The 22,332-nt window shown below is 41.8% G+C and overlaps 1 protein-coding gene across 3 annotated transcripts in view; it reads right to left on the bottom strand.

Annotated features, from left to right (window-relative positions):
- LOC135201414 (spermine synthase-like) overlaps positions 1 to 22,332 on the bottom strand; it is an 85,280-nt gene that overhangs the window by 2,149 nt on the left and 60,799 nt on the right. For all 3 annotated transcript variants that reach the window (XM_064230319.1, XM_064230320.1, XM_064230321.1), the window contains one exon: positions 8,861 to 9,055. In XM_064230319.1, coding sequence (XP_064086389.1) covers positions 8,861 to 9,055 — 195 coding nt within the window. The remainder of the gene's footprint in view (positions 1 to 8,860; positions 9,056 to 22,332) is intronic.

The following is a 22,332-nucleotide window of genomic DNA, read 5'->3' as shown; positions in this document are numbered from 1 at the left end:
TGACTTAGCGTTCGCCCCCATATACTGCAGGCCAGGGGGAGAAGGGACACTCATAGTCGGAAGACCCGGAGGGAAGCGTGATGTCATATAGTAAGACAACAATCCATCCAAGGTTGGTATCCCTGATAGGCTTAATGCCAACCACATTCCCTCCATCCTCTGCATGTTGGGGGCTAAAACATACAACAAAGATGGCGATGCTCCCCCTCTCCCCGCAGGGAAGGAAGGAGTGTAATTAAGTACAAAACCTCCCAAAACCACTCCTGATGCAACAACGAATCGTTAGAAGAAACTGAAGGGGTGTGGGAAGCATCAAATCCAGGTGAAGAAACACATGGAACAGAACGAAGCATTTTTTGGAACAAAAGAAGCTGAAGACGCTCGGTCATCCAAAGATGGCAGCGTCTCCTTTCTTTTGTACTAACCTTCAACAACAAATTGAACATGGATTAGTTGTTGTACACAAGTTTTCTCTGCACGTTGGGTGAGGACCACGTCCTCTCTCAATGGTGATAAGAGAGTAACTAATGAGCTTACGGGATGCCCAAGGCATTGTGGGACTACCAATACCCTGTGAGAAAGTTTTTTATTAATGTTACCGGATTTCAAGCTGGCGCTAGAAGATTATCCTAATGTTAAGACCGAAGGTTTGCTTTGTATGTGAACAATTGTATTTTTCATAGGTATACAAACCATAGCTTTCAGAACCTAGTTATCTCACCCTTGACCCGAGTTAGCCTATTTCAACCACTGTGTTCTCACCTGCACTCACTAGTGGACATTACTGTGTTGGGGTCACAGGGTCACGCCCCATAGGGGGATAGTGCCATTAATGCACTGGATGTGATGCAACGTAGGCATTACTAAAGATTCTTTGCAATATCCCTTTGGCCCCTAGCTGCAAGCCCTTTCATTCCTTTTACTGTACCTTCATTCAAAGTCTCTTTCTTCCCTCTTGCTATCCACCTTGTCCTAACAATTGTTTTATAGTGCAACTGAGAGTTTTTTTTTCCTGTTACACCTTTCAAATCTTTCCAGTCTCGGCGCTGAAAAGGAAATTGACAGTAAAAGGTGTAACAGGAGGAGAAACCTCTCTGTTGCACTATGAATCAAGTGTTAGATGGTGGAAAGTAAGATGAAGAAAGAGAATATGAAAATTAAATGGAGAGAGAGAGAGAGAGAGAGAGAGAGAGAGAGAGAGAGACGAGAGAGAGAGAGAGAGCAGAGAGACGAGAGAGAGAGAGAGAGAGAGAGAGAGAGAGAGAGAGAGAGCCATAACTTTACACCATCTTTAAGTTAACCAATATTATCTTAATGATATATATGTATATAACTGCGTACAGCCATGAACAACCGAATGAGACACTGTTTGCTAATACGATGGAATCCTAGCAACATCCGTTATTGTATTCAAACCAAGTACGACAGTAAACACTTACAGTATTTATGCTACAAATGTAGCTGAAGCTGTTAAGGTAATATTACGGGCTTCGGCAACATGAATAAAATTCTCCAAGCTTTATGTGAATTCAAAACACAGTTGTGGTAAAAAGAAAACTACTAGCATGAAAGAGCTCATTACTGTTGTTTTCACACTGACAAAGATAAATTACGTAAAGCTCATAATATCGATGAGAAAAAGAGAGAAAACGAACGGAATCACTGAAAATTACGCAACCTCTCAACAGAGGGGAAAATAGTAGTTGCAATAAGACGTATTAGTCAAATTTGTACTTGAAATTATGTCGTGAGACGAACACTATGACTTCGTTCTAATATAATTTCTTTCTGGAGTGAAGGAATTGACTAGTCGGCATCTCTGCCTGTCCGGGACGCGTGTCTTACCCCGCCCCCCCCCAAAAAAAAAAAAAAAAACAAGCAGGGCTATGCGTTAACGGCAACTTGTAATTGTAATTCCATTGAATTGTAATCAATTACACATTTTCAAGGTAATTTAAGTTTAAATCTTAACCTATCATCAAATTTTACATGTAATTTTGATGATGCAACTGGTAATTATATTCGTAACTGTAATTGGCATGAGGCATTGTGTAATTACCGACGGAAATTCGTCTGCTAAGTTGATGAAAACGTCATACTACCTAATTCCGTTACCAGAAGGAACATTCTTAGAAAGTAGTGAAATGTACAAATTCTTATGATTTCTGATTTATATGATACATGACACCATTATCAGCTATGTCATAGTTAAAAGACCGCCTTACCGCTTGACCACTGCAAGGCGAAAGCAAGGAATAGGTGGGAGAGGAGCTTAGTTACATCAGACCGAGCCAGCCAATCAGGGCCAAGAAGCGCTTTGGGAATAGCTATACTTCTTCAAATTTCTTCAGCCAAGAATGAGTTAAAAAAGGGGTATTTCTCTATAAGCATTCAGCATCGTTTGTCCCCGCGAATACGAAAGTCACCAGGAATTGGTGCGTCAAATGTATTTCGCCGTGTTTAGTATGAGCCCCTGGGGGTTATTAGTACAGTCGTCCGAATAAATATTACTTAAAATTCTTGTTCAAGAGGTAAAACTGTATAGAAAAAACCGCACCTGCCATAGTATAGGCAGCCGCGGAATAGTAATATAGATCTACCGTATTGACAATATGATAATATGAGGATACATACAATATTGGATTAGGCAGCTGGCAAGCTTACACAGTCCAACAATGCTGAAGTACAATTGAATTTGATTCTCGTTCTCGTTCAATTACATTCTTGTACCGAATATTATATGATTCGATTCTCGTTTCGTGTTCAATTACTCAGGTAGCGAATCATCATAAGTCAGAATGCATTTATCTCCCGGATTGGCCAATACCTGTAATTACTAAAGAGCCATGTAGTATAGAGGATACTTTGGGCTGGACTACTGTGTTAATTTTATGCAGTTTCTCTTGTACTGAATTATCAAAAGACCATATGCATTGTCTAGAGATTAACTGATATAATAATTACCGTGCTGTATACGAATAGTGAAATAGACCTGATCAACAGGATTGCCACTACTGCAAGACTAACCAAATTTACCCACAGACAGAATTATGTACTTTCGAAGACCACGGTGCGCTATGCAAAACTTTTGAGACAGAAACCACATCCAAATGATCAACCACAGACTAGATGCTTCTGTTGCAAAGAACTTGAAGCGGGAAGTAAACCAAGGGTGGTTCTAAAGACGAACCTTCAAACTAGACACTACAAGGGAGTCTGAACCCTAGAGAACCTAACCTGCTATTCTCTTCTCGAACACTACTTAACCTATTACCGATACTTATTTGTCCCTGGCCTAACTTTACATTAACCTTAGAACTTACACCTCAAGGGGGAATCGGCTGCTTAACACTGCCTGCTCCACGCTGGGGGGGCCGGCAGATCCTACACTCTGTGCTTGCGGTTCTCCATAACCCCCGGCACCCGTTAGGGCTGGTTCTGGAACAGGCAGGGGAGCTGAAAGAGAAAAATTAGTAACCTACGCTACTGTTGCTATCTTTATTTCAATTAGCTTTGTCATGAAATAGCAAACAATTTAGGCATTTTCTATCCTCCAATTCTGAACCATTCCTACTGTAGCTCTTCTTGGCTTAACTCTCACGATTTTGCTGCTATCTTCTATATACTCTTGGTAGTCCTAAGTGATCTAATGAACTAATCCTTACATTCTATACACCTCTGTATGACATAAATTACACTTCCCTACAGCTTGAACAAAAGGAATGTCTGTCATTTGAGGGTACTCATCCTTTGTTGCACTAGTACAGGAATGAAGTATGCCGACATCTCAACCCGCAACTGTTGGAGGCGAGGCTGATGAAGCAGAGATTGAAGTAAGGATTTGTTGGCGAGGCTCGACCCTCTCCCGACGACAGCAGAGAAGTTCCAAAAACAATCGAAATACGATCCAAATCGGGGAAAATCGGAAGAGACGTAAACGAAAGGCAAGGATATCAAAACCCAATCAAGGCCTTGGTAAAACACTGTGAGGGTCGGGCTACATGACCAAAAGTTCGCTGGTAGCAGGACCAGGTCCGGCTCGCCACGCGAACGAATAACAATAGAGGGGACAAGCCTCTGGTGACTGGTATTTGCAGCAGCGTTGTCAATGGTAACACAGGTAACTCAGTTGACTAGATTTTACCTGCAGCGTTGGTAACGCCGACAGTTAAAATTACCCACTTAGTGGGTAGGTATGTGAGGATATAGTTCGGCCTGGTCAGTGACCAGGGCTAATTCAGGTGTTCAGGGAGTGTATTGCAATAGGAAAATTTTAAAACAATTTGTATTTTTCATAGGTATGCAAACAAGGGTCTATTATTTCGATTGTGCCCCCTCTCAACCTCCCTACTCTGACCATGCAGCCAAAGGAAAGAGTGAGTGGTGGGATTAGTGCAAGTGATCTCACCCATCATCTCCACTAGTTAGGATACTCCTAATGTAAAAGGCTCTGGTTTGTATACCTACAAAAAATAGAAATTACTCTAAAAAATGTTCTATATTTTCCATCCGTTAAATCAGCTCATAATATTCTTGCTGTGTTGACAATAGAGAAAAACTAATGTTTTCTTATGCATTTACTGCCCAATGCTGAGCAGTTTTGATAATTACTGGTCTAGCCCAGATAAAAAGTGTCTCCATATGTTTAGCAACTATGGAAGTTAACAGACATATATGTTAAACCGAAAGAGCATAACAAATGCAAGATTTCAATTCTGTGTAAACATGCTGGGGTTGCAAGAGTCACAGCACAGCCGGACCTAGTATTCCATGCATGACACAACATCATTGGTCTGTCTTGTCGTTCACTGTATCAACATCTCCAGTTATATTAGTTCCCCAATTGTCTTGTGACCACAATGCAAGATGTTTGGGTAATGTAAACCTTCTGTGATATTGCATTAAGTGTATACAGCCCTATGCCCCATGTGCCTAGTGCCAAACATTGTGATTCCTTTGGTAGTGAAGAGGCAGACAGCGAGATATTATGCAAAACAAAAATTATGTGACTTTGCCAAGAAATACACTAGTGTATGTGATTCAAAAGACAAAACTAATGGGAAGCATAAAAATAAATACCATAGTATAGAATTAAAATGAAGATGATAATGCTGTGTATTGCAGATTTGTGCAACAAAAAGGTGCTCGTGTTATTCAAGGGGTTACAATGTAAACATGGTGGCTACAAATATCACCAAGACAGAAACCTCAGAATATACAAAATGCATACTATTTGCATGGCAACTAAAATAAGATAGCTGTTGAAGCAGTGAGTCCTCTGAAGGAGACTTGAGATCTTAAAAAACCGAATATAATAAAAAACAAAGCCTGATCTTGTCCTTAGTGTCTAAATTTAATGTCTGTCCCAAAAAATACACAACTGGTTCTAAGGGACATGATGTTCGTGGGAAGAAAGAAAGTGAGCGGTTGTCTGACCTTATGGAGAAAACCCCTATAAATAAACACAGCAGCATATGCCTGGTATGCACCACCAATGCAAATGCCACACATCATGTTACGCAACAAATTACTGGAAGTAACCAGCCATACAAAAGCCATAAAGGACAGCATGGTCTGTCGGAACTCATGAGAGCATATGGCAAAATCCAGAACATTTCTGCTGAACAACATGCCCTTGATTCAGCCTAAGAATCACAGTGAGATCTATGTTGCCAAGAGGCTGTACCTAACAAAACACCTGTCTGAAGAGATGTTGGTCCAGAAGGATGAAAAGGATGAGTGTGACATCAAAAGTAAGAGAATACGTAGTCAAGTTGTTAAACCTTTACAATCTCTCTGCTTGGCTCCTCAACTTGACTGAAGGTTGGAACACACACAAACAGAAAACACTGAGCAACATATGGAGGAAGCCATCAGAAAAAATACTATAAGGAATGCAAAACTTTACTCTGTCTTTGAATGTGCTGGTGACAAATGCATGGAAGAAACTGTTGGAATCTGTTAAATGGATGCAAGACTTATCTGGCTTTGAGTCCAGTGGCTTTAGAGTCTAGTTTTGATTGGGTGGGTGACAATGTCGATGAATGTGTTATCCTGGCTTCGTTGGACGAGGACACAGGAGACCCAGGGCACCAAATATTGTAGGAGGATAAAAAGCATCCAGGCTACAGTATACTTTGAAGGTGCCCTATGTCGATGATTTTGCTCGATGATTTTGCTGATGATCAGCCAAAACTGGCAAAAGCTGCCTGCCATGCGTGCTGTGTGTGGCCTCCTCCAAGTCATCTGAGGTATACGATGTATGTGATGTCATCACAGATCAATCAGAAGAGCCTACTAATGAGGAAACTTCGCTTTACTATCATCACGTGCAAATTCAGAAATCATATTCATCAGCAATTATGTCCTTAAGTAATAAGTTTAACCAGACCACTGCCCTAATCTATTTCTTACATGAAGGATTTGTCTTTAATGATAAATAGTTTAATTCTATTTACTAAATTACTGTACCTTACAAATTTAATTGGGCTTACTGACAATGATGGAGAACGTGATGAAATTTCTTTAACTCATTTGTTTTGAAAACTTGTCAATCGCCCAAAAACTTGTTATTGTTATGTGTCGCACTAGTCTGTCAATACAGTGACTGGATCATAGGAGTTCATCATCAAATATCCACATGGGTCAAATGAGAGATTTGAACACTATTAGGAATACTATGTGTGTGTGATGTCATAATAGAGCAGCTTTGGCTGCTTTACAGCTTCATTTCCATTAATTCCTAAATGTGCTGGAATCCAAAATTTTTCTACATTTTTCCATCTTCTTATAGTAATTGGTTAAGTGAAAATTTAATCTGCTGCATAGGGCTATTTTTTGCATTAGGATTTTAAAGATTTTATAGCACTTCTTGAGTCACTAAACATTACAACATTTCTGCGATGTTATATGTTTAGTAATGATGGATCCTGCTGCAAATGATTCTGCTGTGAAAACAGAAATACTGGAAGGCAAGGGAAATTGTTCTTTTTTTGGGTGACATGGCTGCAAATTCCATGCCAGATTAAGATTTTGACCCATCAGTGTATATTACAGTTTGTATATTCTACTGCATATTATGATATTCCATGTGCAAGATTCAAAATATTGCTTGGTTTTGAAACAACAATAGACAGTGATCTTGATCAGTAAGCTATCATCGTTACTCTGTGGTCAAATCAGGCAACCATTCAAATCCTACAGTATATGCCGTTTTAAAATCTTTAAAGTATGTACAAGTTTGTATCTTCTTTACACCCAAGGAGGTATAATTCTTTTTTACTGGAGGAAATTTTACGTTTATATTTGTGACTCAAACAGTCTACTACCTCTAATTGGGAACGATGATGAGTGATGGTTTATAATCAAAAACTTTTTTGTTGGTGAATTACTCCTTGTATTTTTACTGCACTAGGTATTATTACTAAACCAAGATGAAAAGTTAGAGGGGGTTCACCACCTGGATAAGAGACATGGGGAAAGATTTAGTAGCACCAATGCAAATTATATATTTACAAATATAAATCTAAAACTACCTTCTCTTTGGATGTACAGGAGATACAATCTTGTTCACTTGAAATATTTATACAAAAGTATGTACTATATACCCCAGGATTTTAACAGTGCCTGGTTTGACCACTTTAGTTATTTGGATAGCTCAGTAGTCAGTCACTGCCTCTCAACCCAAGAAAACATTCCAACTTCCCCTGCCTTCCACCTTTTGTTTTCACAACAGAATCATATGCAGTAGGATCAACCATTAAAATGATAAAAGATAAAACACTGTACAAATTTTGCAATGTTTAGCAATTTCAGAAGTACTATAAAACCCTTTATAACTGATCCAGACTTCTAAGTTGTTTCTGACGCTGAACTGCATATGTGACATCCAAAAATCTAGAACAGACAGCAGTTGCTTTGCACAGATAAGTTAAGTATATCTTAGTTTTACCAGACCACCGAGCTGATTAACAGCTCTCCTAGGGCTGGCCCAAAGGATTAGATATTTTTACGCGGCTAGGAACCAATTGGTCACCTAGCAACGGGACCTACAGCTCAGTGTGCTTTGCACAGTAATATCAATAGGTTTGTAATGAAAAAATTACAATTTAAGACTAAGAGCCTTAGTCATAACATACAGGCTTGGCTTTTTTTTTACCATAAATACCTAAATATTAGTGTAAGCCATACTCAAAAAGTGTGTCAGAGAGGCCATTTTTTAGATTAAAATCCTTACTTAGACAGGTATGCCGTTTTCTGACATAACTGTTACAGTGCAAATAATGCTCTAAGTTTCGACTCTGCTTTAAAAAGAAATTTATCACCCGAAAAAAAAAAAATTAAATCCTTAGGCAAAATATTCAGATACTGCCTCTTCATACTAATATTGTATAAATCATACTAAAAACTTGAACAGTTGAGCAATTAAAATAAAAATTAAATTAAAATTCTTGACAAAAACAGATATGGCCCCATTTTACCAAACTGTTATACTGCGTATACAAGATTGCAATCTTGTATATGCATTTGACTTTTTTTTTTTTACTTTCTATTCTATGAACATATGCAACCTGGGCAAGTTGCAATAGGTGCAAACATAAAACAAAATTACAACTTATGTTTTGAAGAGGTACAGCACATTTCTACTGAAATAAACTAGGCCCTAAATGAAAGCCAAAACAGTTGAAGCTAAAATATTTCAAAGTACGTACACTTAATTAAAATTTTAACAATTACTCAAAATCAGTATGATTAGCATCTTATTACAGGCAGTCTTTGAGGGACATTTTCAAGATTCCAAAAAATAAGACTCAGAAATTCACTAAATTATGTTAAAAACATAATAAAAAAAATTACTTACATGAGTCATGTACTTTCCTGTTCCTGGTTTTAGCAGTTTTGTTCCAAGATTTATGATATTACGAATAAAGTCCCATAATTCCCCTCGAGGAGATGAAGAAATTGGGATGTCTGTGAGATCTCCAAAAACATAGTCAAATGATTTATTTTGTTCAATGTAATCTTTCATGTATGCAATAGCATCCCCAACAATAATCTGGAATACAGGAGAAACATGCCACAAATTAATTGCAACCAATAACATTAGAATATCTTATGAATAAAGCAGATGAACACTGACCACTGGTGATTTGTAAGCTGGAATAATCTAACAAATGATAACAGTAACTTGTGAAAAATAAAATATAACCAGTTTCTAAAGCTTCAATGGGTTACCAGCACTCCATTGCCAGGAAGGAAGATATGAAAAAATTTATTTTTCTTTAATACAAATTACTTTCTGTAATGTTTAAATGCTGGTTATAGACTGGTAAACTAAGTGTCACCCAGTTACCAGCTAGGTATGTGACATTTTGTCATAGTAAGATATAACCATAATTTGGTTTCACTCTTATTTTCTTGCCAACCTGTAAATCAGATGTATGCTTATCAAAGGGATTGGAAAGAAGGGTGTTCCATACAAAAACATAACCATTTAGTATACAAATGATCTAGAATTTTGCTATCATATGAATTACATACCTTCTGTTTGTTCTTGGGTTGAACATTTACTAAGAAGGAAGGTCTCTACCCAGGTAACTCTCACATGTTCCTTGAAGATATGTGACCTCAACAAGTATTTCTTTCTGTTATCTAGTTATGGTGCTGAGGTACTCAAACACAAGCATGTCACCTGTCACTAACAATCTATGTCCAACTGAGAATTAAGACAGCTTATCTATGTATGGTGTCCATCAAATGAAATAAGGCAAATGTCCTGTCACCTTTGCTGTATAACCTTCTCATATTATCATGGAAAAAGTGGTTGGAGATAGAAGTAATGACAGATAATTAACAGACTTAAAAGTACAGATACTATTTAAATCATCAAAATACTGCAAGACTGGCAATCCTTGCTTCAAAGACTGTGTATACTTATATGGGACTTATGATTACTAAGAAAAACATATAACCAAGACAGAGAAAGGGATGACAGAACACTAGGAGGAAGGATTAATGAGGAAGAGGCCTTCAAATAATAAAGATTACAGTAATATGAAATCCAGACTCTCTTGAGTTTATATTTTGTGCAAGACTAACCATGGAAAATCATATAAACCGAAATTACATTATTATACATTAGTCTAGTACAGTCCATATTGCTATATGGACAAGAATCATGGTAAGACAGTGAAACTATGCCTAAAAAGATTATATCTGAGAATAATGCTTGAAGAAGACTATCAAGAGTTAGATGACAGGTCAGACTGAAGAATAACACCAAAAATTAAATTACACTTCCATATGTGGATGAGATACAGACACTACCCTACTTATAAACATTCAAGTTATGAAAATTCCGAGATGTGAATAAATGTGATCGTAAATTAAGATTGTGTTCGCAGCGCTCCCCTTTGCCACCCATACATTATCATCTCAATTTATTTAGGTTTTCTGTATCATTTCATATTAATAAAGTACTGTACTCTATAAAATACAGTAGAACTGTATGTACAGCATACAGTACTGTACAGTATTTTAGGATGAAAAAACATTCAATACTCTATTTACTTTATAATATACTGTACTTAACCAGGGATAAGACCAAATTACAAACAATTCAAGCTATGAACAGCCATTTGGAACATAACTCATTTGTATGTAGGGTAGTAACTGTACTGATTAAAGATAGGGGTGGCCTGGATGTGTCTTTCAAGCTACTCGGAAGAGAACAATATGTGATAGTCAGCCGGAATCCTCCGGGCACCAGATGAGTTGATGAAAGACTCTACCTACTTGGAGGACAGCTATAAGATGGGTGATTTATGGAAGTTAAAGGACAGGAAAGGTATGAGGTGGAATTCCACCAAGGCACTGGACACTATAATAATGATGAATGGTGTGTGGAACCTCCAGCAACAGACATTACAATTAAAAAGTACAGATGGAGATGAAACATTAGCATCAGGTAGTTGAACCCTGCAACTGAAAAGTCCTGTTCTAGGCCTATTATTGAGAGGTTCTATTGTATTTTTGGATTTGGTGGCATTTGAAAATACTAAAACAATTCCCTGTTTGGGGCAGCTTAGTAGAATACTTAGTGCTTTAGCAAGAAGTTGCCTTACCCCTATTTTTTCTTCATTATTACCCATGAATTCACTTTCAAAACAACCACTACTGTCCTTCCTTCCCTGTCTGGCAAATCTGGAGTTTCATTTGTCCTTGCTGAGTATGCCAGGATACACTTCCAATACTGATTTTACATGTTTTTATTTCTGGCAATATTAACTTAACCCTGGTCCATAGAATCGACCATGAAATGTATTTTATACAGCAATGTGTGGATTACATAAAAAAAAAGAACTTGGATATAGCTGCTTCTAATTTTTGTTGTGTAACTCTTGTTTGATTTGCAACATACTTCAGAGCTGTTGATTTCAGGGTTTAAGCCCATTTTATTAAGCAATAATGCCATACCAAGGGCCTGTGGAATGGTGCTGTATATTAAAGAGGGATTCTCAGCATCTCATAGGCCCCTGTATGTGTAGATGTCAAGAGACATGTGGTTAAGTATTTGTAAGACTAATAAACCTTTTTCTTGTGACTAGCTATAAGAACCCATATTTGGATGACTATTAATGGCTGCTTGCTTACCATAATGGAAGCAGTTCAAGAAGCTGATGCCAAGGCTTGTTTCATTTTCATTAGTGATTACAATGCTTATCACAGTGATTGGCTCAGCTCAGTAACTGCCACATATAATCATTATGTTGCTACTCTAGATTTCTCCACTATTTCCGGTTGTGAGCAGTTAATGAATGAACCATCCACCAATACAACAACCTTGACCTTGTATTCACAAATGTTACAGGGACTGTACTTCGGAAGGAGACCCTCTCGTAGGCATGTTTTGTTAAAAATGACTGCTGCCTCAGTACTATTAATCTTGTAAAGATTCTTCTCTATCTTTCTGATGACGGCTTTCTCGTTGTTGCTTAGACTGGCGAGCAACACACCAAAGGGCATGGTAAAATTCAGTTGAGTCATTTGATTTATTGCTTATACAATTCTCTCTCTCTCTCTCTCTCTCTCTCTCTCCAACGCGACGTTTCCTCCTGATCCACAGGACATTATCAAGCGATAACTGCTGAGGGACTGAATTCCAGTGGTGAGTCCATCTCCTTATATTGTGATGTTGCTGGCTCTTGAGTACAGTCAGAGCACCTCTCTGGCAGGTCGGGTTTTCATTGGTTCCTGGGAAGGTGACTCATACGGCGGGCGTTTACGAGCTTTGCAGACCTTCTCAGGTGGGGGGTAACAACGGGAGCCTCTTGATTGGCTTCTACCTGAGTGACATCACCCCTGGTAATATTCTCATGTCCAGTGTTTGTTTCATGCGCGCTGGTACTTTCGTTGGGGGGGAGGGGTGTGGTCCTCCTCACACACGTCGGTATCAGGAACGCTTCTTGGGTGGTATTAAGGGGAGGCTTTTGCTCGAGGATAAGCAGCGCTTCTAGGAGATGCAGACGTCGTGGGTCAGGTGCTTTCCCGATGATCTTAATATTCCTGACGATGTCCTCTCTCGTGATGTTTCTCTGGTGTACTGCAAGGGCGTGCTGCCTAATGGCGCCCTCCTGGGCGTGGCAGGAGATCCTTTTTGACAGGCGCATTGTCGTCATGCCAATGTAAATCCCAGGGCATCCTTGGGCAGGGCATACATATCGGTAGACAATGTTGGACTGCTTTAGGGGGTCTCCTACGGGCAGGGAGGGGTTGTTCTTCATCAGGAGGTCCTTCGTACGATGATTCTTGTAGTAAATAATGAGGGACACTCTCTTTCCTTCCTCCATGGGGCAGACGTGATCCTCTTATTATTTTCTTCATGGCTGCTTCGTCCTCCTTGTATTGGTGGTGCATGAAAAGTTTGATATCCTCTGGGGGTGGAATGTTCCTTCTCTCTTCCTCCATCATGTACCACTTGTCAAAGGCGGTTCGTGTTTCTCGGTTTACAAGTTTATTTGAGTACCCATTGTTAATTAGCATCTAGGATGCTCGGTCGAGTTCGAGGTGTGTGTCCTGCCACGTCGAACAGTGCGAGAGGGCCCTCCTGACGGTGGTGGTCTTGAACCGCGCAGGACACTTGCTATCTCCATTTAGACAAAGTCCAAGGTTCGTAGCTTTGGTGTAAACTGTAGTCGCCAACTTCTGATTCGTCTTAGTGACAAGGATGTCGAGGAAGGGGAGCCGATCGTTGCTGCTGTACTCGACGGTGAAGTTGAGTGCGCTGTGCTGCAGGAACTGCTGCAGAAGGGCTTCTACCTCATCCTCGCAGTCGGCTTGCACGAAGATGTCATTGATATAGTGTCCATATGTGCAGGGACATCTATGTTGCGAGAAGACCCTTTCTTCCACTTCACCCACGTAGAAGTTAGCGAAGAGGACTCCTAAGGGGGACCCCATCGCTACGCCATCCTTTTGACGGTACATCTGTCCTCGGTGGGTGGTGAAAGGGGCTCTCTTCGTACAGATATCCAGCAGGGATCTTAAAGTCTTCTGGGATGTTAGGGGGTCTCATATCGGGATTCCTACATACCCGCTCCATGATGATCCCTATCGTCTCGTCGACTGGGACGTTGGTGAATAGGGACTCAACGTCTAAGGACGCCATGGTTCCCGCACTGGAGGAGTCGCGGATCTTCTCCAAAAATTCCACCGATGAGGTGAGGCAGTACCTGGAGGGGATATATGGAGTTAGAATTTTATTAAGGCGTTTGGCCAGAGCGTAAGTTGGGGCGGGCGTTTGGCTGATGATCGGGCGTAGGGGGTTGCCTTCCTTGTGGGTCTTCACGTTCCCATATAGGTAGCCAAGGCTGTAGTCACCTTGGATGGGCGGGAGGTGTGTGGCATTCGTAGCGGCATTCACGGCCGTAATGACCCGGTTGGCGTCACGTTTGATGTCTTCCATCGGGTTCTTCGTAAGTCTGTCGAACTTGGAGAATCAGACAAGGTGGCGTCGAGTTTCTTGAAGTATTCCGAGGTGCTGATGAGCACGAACACAGCTGTCTTGTCTGCACGCCTTACGGTGATGTCCTCCCTCTTCTTCAGATCTGCGGCTGCCTCCTTCATCTCTTTGGTGTAAATACCGCTCGAGTATGATCCCCTGTCCGTAAGAGCCTCTGCTAGCAGAAGAGGTTGAAGGGCGTCCGTTGTTGTCAGGATCTTCTTGGCTTCCAACTGCTGAATCGAGTCAAGGAGCATCTCGATCTTCAGGGGTTTTCCGAGTTTCTTCGGTTTTGACATGAAGTGGCAGTTCAGACCGAGGTTTAATATGTCATTTTGTTCAGGGGTGGGCTGGTATGCAGTGAGGTTGATATACCTCTGCATCTTTTCTTGGATGCATAGCTTACCGCAGTTGAGGGCGACAAGTTTGCGGGTTACGCCCCTAACCAAGTTACACATGTCTTCATCGCTTAGGCAGGTAAGGCGTGCATTAATATCTTCATAGGTAGGAGGCTCGCACTGGTCTCCGCTCGGTCGTCTGGTTGGTGGTGGTGGTCTCTTGTAGGAATGTTGTAACTGGTATTGTCATCAGGATCAGGGCGTACAGCTTCAGCACGTATTTCCGCCCATTCTTCTCGCCGGCGGTGATGTTCCTCCTTCAGGGTCTTCATATCGGCAGTCTTCTCCCGTAGTTGCCGCTGAAGGAGGGACGTTCTGAAGTCCCTGGTCCTTTCTTCATTTCTTGTTGTGGGGTCGTGCAGCCTGATGTTTGTATATTTCGGAAGGAGACCCTCTCGCAGGCATGTTTTGTTAAAAATGACTGCTGCTTCAGCACTATTAATCTTGTAAAGAGTCTTCTCTATCTTTCTGATGACGGATTTCTCGTTGTTGCTTAGACTGGCGAGCAATGCACCAAAGGGCATGGTCAAATTCGGTTGAGTCATTTGATTTATTATTGCTTATACAATTCTCTCTCTCTCTCTCTCTCTCTCTCTCCAACGCGACGTTTCCTCCTGATCCACAGGACATTATCAAGCGATAACTGTACTTGTAACATGTGTGAATACAAGGTCTAAGATGGTTGTTAGATTGGTGGATGGTTCATTTACTAATTGCTCATAACCAGAAATAGTGGAATAATCTAGAGTAGCAACATAATGATTATATGTGGCAGTAACTGAACTGAGCCAATCAGTGTGATGTGCAACATAATGATTATATGTGGCAGTAACTGAACTGAGCCAATCAGTGTGATGTGCACTGTAATTACTAATGAAAATGAAACAAGCCTTCTCATCAGCTTCTTGAACTGCTCCCAAATTGGTAAGGAAGCAGCCATAAATAGTCATCCAAATATGGGTTCCTATAACTCGCAACAGGTTAGTCAGTGGGTTCATCTGATTACTGTTTGATTAAGGCTCATGTGTTGATTGACTAGGTTATTCCTGATGTTAGCATTTCAAGAAAGGTATACTTGAAATTCCAGGCCAATAGCAACGGTATTCACCATGATTTTATTGCGCTCAGATGGAGCAATATTTATAGAAGTCCCCATATTATTGTTTACATGATCACCTTAAGACTACTACAAAGGCAAGAATTCCTCTTAAAATCATCAAATATCATCAATCTTTGTCTTAAAGACAAGCCATGATTGAATGCAGCATGTTACACTTGTCTACCATGAAAAACAAGCAGCTTATTATTTGTTGAGGAATGACCGATCAGACTTTGTAATGGCATAATTTCATTGAGCTTCGGTTGTCTACGAGAGAGCTCATAATAAAGGTGTAAAAAGACCTTGCATGCACTCCAGTGGTGATGAATATTAGTGGTGGTCAACACTCAAGTTATCACTCTTTGGAGTTGATTCACACATGTCTGCCCTTGTAGGAGCTGATGGAACTGCTGTATGATGCCATAAATATAAAGCAGAACTTTTGACTCAAGTCTTTGTGATCAGTGTGATGAGTCTGTGGTGTTGCCTTAGACATGCTTTCCAGAGCCTAATTTATGTTCAGTCACCAGGTCTAGAGAAATAAAACTTGGCTTCCAGACCTTGACACAGACAATAAGATGATCTTTCCCATCTTTTATAAAAAAACTGCTGATTTCATTGCTCCTAAGATTACTTTTTCAGAAAATTACTTGGACTTCCAATTTTCCTTCTGTTTGGAGGAATGAAAAATTGTGGCATTATCTAAGGGACTAAGTCCATATGTATGTCCCTCTGAATGTGGTCACATTTCCATTACCTGTTTTATCTAAGGTTTTCAAGAACTCTTTGTTGTTTTTAGATAATAATCTGCTAACAGTATTACAGTTTGGGCTCTGTAAAGCCTTGTACTTGTGATTCACTGTTGTCAAAATCTACCATCTTGCAGAGTGCTCTCCCCCTCATTTTGGGACCACCTTGACGTGGTGAGGGGGCTCTCGAACCTCAGGAATCTCTTCCCAGGTTCGAACCCAAGAGTCCCATATGACATTATATATTTTCGAGTAAACTTATGTGGACTTTTCCATTTTTTGCCAAAATTTTTAAAAGCAAATAATGATGTAAAACATATCATGGCTTAACGTGGAGTTAAATCCGAAGCTAAATAGTGAGAACTGTGGTAGATCCATCATCTACCCGACAATGTTCGGACCTGTTTTTCAGGCGGAACTATTCTGTGGAGCTGGACCACGGATTCCAGGGGGGGCCTGGTTCTAGGAATAGAACTCTCGGCATTCTATCCAGTTTGCCCATAATGTGATTAGGATGGGGATAATTGTATTAACATAATACTCTTAGTCCTAGAAAGCGGGTTCTGCTTACACTTGGGCCATACTAATCATGTTATGCCCATCCCCTTTTGGGGTAGGGTAGGGATGCGGACATTTGGGAGTCCTTTCTCACTTGTGCCTTTGGCAGAAGATTTAACTTCGCGAAGGGCCAATGATATCTTTTCAAGAATTTTTTTTTTTTTTTTTTTTGTAAAAACTAAAAATTTATGAACTGTGAAATAAATGATTTGAGTACCCCTGGGCCCCATGATGGAAAAACTACGGCACAGTTGATGACCATTGGCACGTCACTCCCGAATTTCCTAGTACTGCCACAAGTAGTGAAAGTACTATAAAAAAAGATACAAAGGAACACCCTGTTCCAAATTAAAGCAGCAGAGCCAGAAAACCAAATAGAGTGCATAAATAAAAAGAAACAAACAAAATAAATGGAAACTCCAATATCGTAACAATGGAAACACTTCATAGAGAACAATCAAATACCAAATTGTAACTAATTTGTATTTTTCATAACTAACAAACCGAGGTCTTAACATTAGGGTTACTAGCGCCAAGCTGGAAACGCGTAGAATTAAATACACTTGTGAGATCAGGGACTAATGGCATCTATACCAGGTCACGGGGCATGTATACCCAGAATGCCACAACGGCTACCTGTGACCCACGATTATATTTCTAACCCAGTTTAGATGATAGAGGGGTGGTTCGAGGGGGCCTTTAACTGTTAAGAATCAGGTTTGTTAGTTATGAAAAAATACAAAATTAGTTACAAATTTGGTATTTGTATTACACGAAACAAACCTTCGGTCTTAAACATTAGGATAGACTTACTATTGGAGGGAGGTAAGTCTCTACAACTGACTGGAAGTTTGCCACCTTATCCATTTCCGAATATATAGGGAAATTCTAGAGAATGGACAATGAACCTAGGACCAAAGATATAAGCGGATCTATGGTTTCCTCCCACTGGGTGTAGATACCATTCTACTGTTTACTCTTGTCCCTTGCGACTGGATCGACCTTCACCCCTCTTTCCTTATTATCCAGAGGGGTGTGTCGCTACTGAAAAGTATATCATCAGCTAAGATAGCTTCACAGTATGGCTGACCATCTCACCTGCATCTAGTCCGTTCCAGCACATGACGGTACTCTCCTCATATTGCCGTAGTTAAAGGAGTAGGAAGAAAGTAGTAAAGAAAAAAGACCAGTCATCCATTCATTCTACTTTCATACCTTCATCTTAGACTAGACGCAAACTGACCCGCCAGGGGCACTGGATGAACTATATCACTTGTTGGGCCGCCACCACTGGACCCAAGGAAAAGGTGTCCAAGGATCTAGGGGCCAACATCTTTCAAATAAAATGAGGTGAAAGTTGTTTGGCGCTTCCACACGCCAGCTTTCAGAATTTTATCCACAGACATGTTCTCTTAAATGCTAGGGAAGCACTCACACCCCTGATGTCATGAGCTCTAGCTCCCACCTGGCTATCTGACCCTCTGTCTTCTGCAGTATAAGCATTTCTGATTGTCTCCTTAGCCAAAATGATATTGTATTCTTGGACACTTCCTTCTTGTTCCGTCCTGTACTTACGAACAACCTCTGGCACCCCGGCCTGAGGTGCCTGTTCTCTTTAAGTACTCCCTTAGTGCCCTGACGGGGCACAGGAGCAATTTCAGCTTTGTCGTTGTCTACAAAGTCTGCAAGGAAGGTATGGTAAAGAGTCGAATCTGCCGTCTACTATTGTTGGATTTTGGGTCTTTGCCACGAATTCTGGGACAAACTCACACACCATTGATCTCCAACCTCTCGAGTGCTTTATGAGATATGAGAGGCCATGTAGCTCCCCCACCCTTTTGGTTGAAGCCAGGGCCAATAAGAAGACTGTCTTCAGGGTCAGGCTCCTATCCGTGGACTGCCTTAGTGGTTCGTAAGGGGGTTTTGTCAGACACTCAGTACCTTGGTCAGATCCCAATCTGGGGTTTTTAGCTCCTTTGGTGGGCATGACTGTTCAAAGCTCCTCATCAGCATGCCAACTCCCATGAAGACGATATGTCCACTCCTTTCATTCGTAAGACTGAGGCTAGAGCAGCCCTGTACCCCTTTCACTGCAGATACAGACATATGTTTTTTCTGTTCTGAGATATATCAGAAAGTCCGCTAACTGCTGAATAGTGGTACCGAGTGGAGACACGTTCCCCCTACGACACCAATCACAGTATGCTGACCACTTCCCTTGGTATACTGTCGCAGATGATTTTTCTGATATTACCATGCCATCTGAGTTGCTGCTTTCTGCGAAAAACCCTCGCTCTCGGAGGAGATACTTGACAGTCTCCACCCGTGAAGCGATAGGGACTTCACCGATGGTGGTACCTCTCACGTGAGGCTGACACAGAAGGTTGCTCCATGGAGGTAACTCTCTTGGCACATCTACTAGGAGTTCCAGTAGGTCTGGAAACCACTCTGCTTTCGGCCATAAACGGGGCTACCAGGTCATCTTGAGGTTCTGAGACCGCATTACCCTGTTCAGAACCTGACGGATTAGACAAAATGGAGGAAATGCGTACACGTCCAGATTGTCCCAGGGGTGTTGTAGCATCTTCTGCTGCTGCCTCTGCGTCCAAGGGATACTGAACAATACACTTCCAACTTTTTGTTGTACCTGGTTGCGAATAGGTCGTATGATCGGTCCTTCCCACACATGAGCATCCTGTCACTACCTGTGGTGTAGGGACCACTCCGTTCCCAGAATCTGATCCCTGCGGCTCAACTTGTCGGCCACTATGTTTCTTTTTCCCGGAATATACCTGGCCTGATGTCTACCAGGTTCTCTATAGCCCACTGTGAAGTTGAACTGTCATCACATGTAACTGCCGAGAAACTAGGCCTCCTTGCTTGTTTATATAAGCTACTACTGTGGTGTCTCTGACATCAATACCACCGAGTGTCCCTTTACTCTCCCTGAATTCTTGTAGAGCCAGGAAAGCTGCTTTCAACTCCAGCACGTTTATATGGAGTTCTCTGTCCTTGCAACTCCATTTTGCTGACACCATCAACTCCTCCATATGGGCTCCCCAGCCTTCTAGTGATGCATCCGAGAACAGCAAGAGGTCTGGGGAGGATTGTTGAAGAACGGGGGACACCCACTGTCAGATTGTCGTCGTCCACACCACCAGCAAGTCTTTCCTCACTTCTGCCGACAAGGGAATTTGCTCGTACGGGTGATCTACTGTTGGTGACCAAACTCCTTCATCCTCCATTGTAGGGACCGAAGGTGTAGCCTTCCTTGTGGTACTAGCTTCTCCAGGGAGGTTAGGATTCCCAGCACCACCTGCCACTGTCTTGCTGGCTGTGTCTGCTTTCCCAGAAAGGCATTCACCACTTGTTTGCATTTCTGTACTCTCTTGGTCGTCGGGAATACTTGGCTTGTGTTGTGTTATCACCATTCCCAGATATTCCAAACGTTGACTTGGATCCAGCTGCGACTTCTGCTGATTCACCACAATACCTAGGCTGTGACAAAGCTGCAGGAGGGTCGCCCTGTCCCTGAGTAATTTTCTCCCTGGACTTTGCTATCACCAGCCAATCGTCCAGATATCTTATCAGCCTGATCCCCTGAGCGTGCGCCCATGCCGACACGATGGGTGAACACTCTTGTAAAAACTTGAGGAGACGTTGTCAATCCGAAGCACAGGACCTTGAACTCGAAAGCTTTCCCTGCAAGACTGAAGCGAGAAATTTCCTTGAAGACTGATGGACTGGTATCTGAAAGTATGCGTCCTTTAGATCGACTGTCAGCATAAAGTCTCCGATTCTGACTGCTTGTAGAACCGTTTTCGGAGTTTCCATCTTGAAACTGGTTTTCCTTATAAACAGATTCAGCGTTGACAGGTCTATTACTGTCCTCCACTCCCCGTTGGATTTGGGTACCAGGAAAATCCTGCTGTAGAAGCCTTTTTGTGGACTGCATACTTGTTGCACAGCTCCTTTTTCCATCATCTTCTTCACTTCGTCCTGCAGAATAGTGGCCTTCTGAGATCTGTGGGCATAAGTGACATGGGGTAATGGTTGATCTGTCAGGGGCGGGTTACCTCGAACGGAATCAAATACACGATCCTGAGAAACATCCACCACCCACTGCTCTGCCCTAGTTCCTGCCACACCTTCCAGTGATTTGCCAGGCAACCCCCCACTGGTGTGGCCGAGTGATGGAGGCGCCCATCCTATCTTCTTGAGCCTCTCCCCCTTCCTTCCCCTATTGCCCCTTCCTCTGTTGTTTCTATTGTGAAAGGGCCGATGAGTTATCCTCTTTGGGGAAGAGGGTCTTGTGACTCTATTAGGGATGCTATGTCTCACTGGTTTCTTTCGAGACATCTGCTGTTGTCTTCCCTCCAAAGGAATAGTTTGACTGTTAGAGGTTTTCCTAACTGCCTGTGCACCAACCTATCGTTAGTGTCCATCCTTCTTCTATCTATCGCTTCTTCCAGTATGACCTCTGGCAACAGTAGTTGCGATTCCAAGATATCCCCATTCCTCATTGCTAACAGGGAATCCAAATCCACATTGCGGCTTAGTCTAGCCAATGCTGCATCTCTCCTCATTAGCAGGATATTTGCCCAAACATTGGCACTTACGTTTGTCAGGTACGCAATCGCCTTGGACCCTGACTGTAGTAATCTAATGAACAATGGTTCATCTACTACTTTCCTTGTTGCTTCCGAGATGCAATTTTCGCCACTGCTGTTGACCAAAGGTCTAACCAGGACGCAGCCTGAAAGACAGAAGAAGCTGTTGCTTCTAACGTGGCAGCCTCTTGGTACGTCATCGAAGGGCACTCCATTTTAACCTGATCCAAGGTTAATCCAGGCCTTAACCTTACAACATTAGGGTTCATTTGTCTAGACAGCAAAGGGACCTTCGGTGTCGTATAATATTTCCTTTGCTTTATCATTGGAGGGGGAATAAATTTAAATGATCTATTAGATCTTAAGGAATTATCCCTCCCTGCAATCTTTGCGTTTACGTGTTGCAAGACCGATTCCGCATGACTCGAGCAAGGCAATTCATACGACACCTTGGTATCCCTCTTTAGTCAAACGCCATGTCAATTCCAGGAGGAAGCATACTGGCCGGTGTTTCTGTCTTCTCCGAAAGGCTATTGAATTGACGAATCAAATCAATAACACCTGCATACGAGGCCAGAAACTCTTGGTTTTCTCCTTCCTCCGGCTCTTAGTGTACCACTCTCCGTCACGAGAGATGTTGTCTCGCCTCTATTCTTCGACAGACGGCCCGGAATTCCACGGCCGCCTGCCCCTACGGCCGCGGCCTCTTTGATCTTTGCTGGCCGCTGTTGGCTCGATCCCAGATAGTCAGCAGGGGAACGAGAAACGTCTCACTCTTTCTCTGCTCACGGATCTAGAGCGAGAATCTCGTCTAGATCTCCAAGATGAAGGCTCCCTTAAGACAGAGGTAAGTTCGTCTTTATTAGCATTGGCATCGTTTTCGAGCGTCGGCGAGCCAGGCCTCGGCCTTCTATCCAGA

The sequence above is a fragment of the Macrobrachium nipponense genome, chromosome 28, assembly GCF_015104395.2.
Source record: "Macrobrachium nipponense isolate FS-2020 chromosome 28, ASM1510439v2, whole genome shotgun sequence".
Classification (NCBI taxonomy): domain Eukaryota; kingdom Metazoa; phylum Arthropoda; class Malacostraca; order Decapoda; family Palaemonidae; genus Macrobrachium; species Macrobrachium nipponense.
This window is presented reverse-complemented; position numbering and strand designations above follow the sequence as displayed.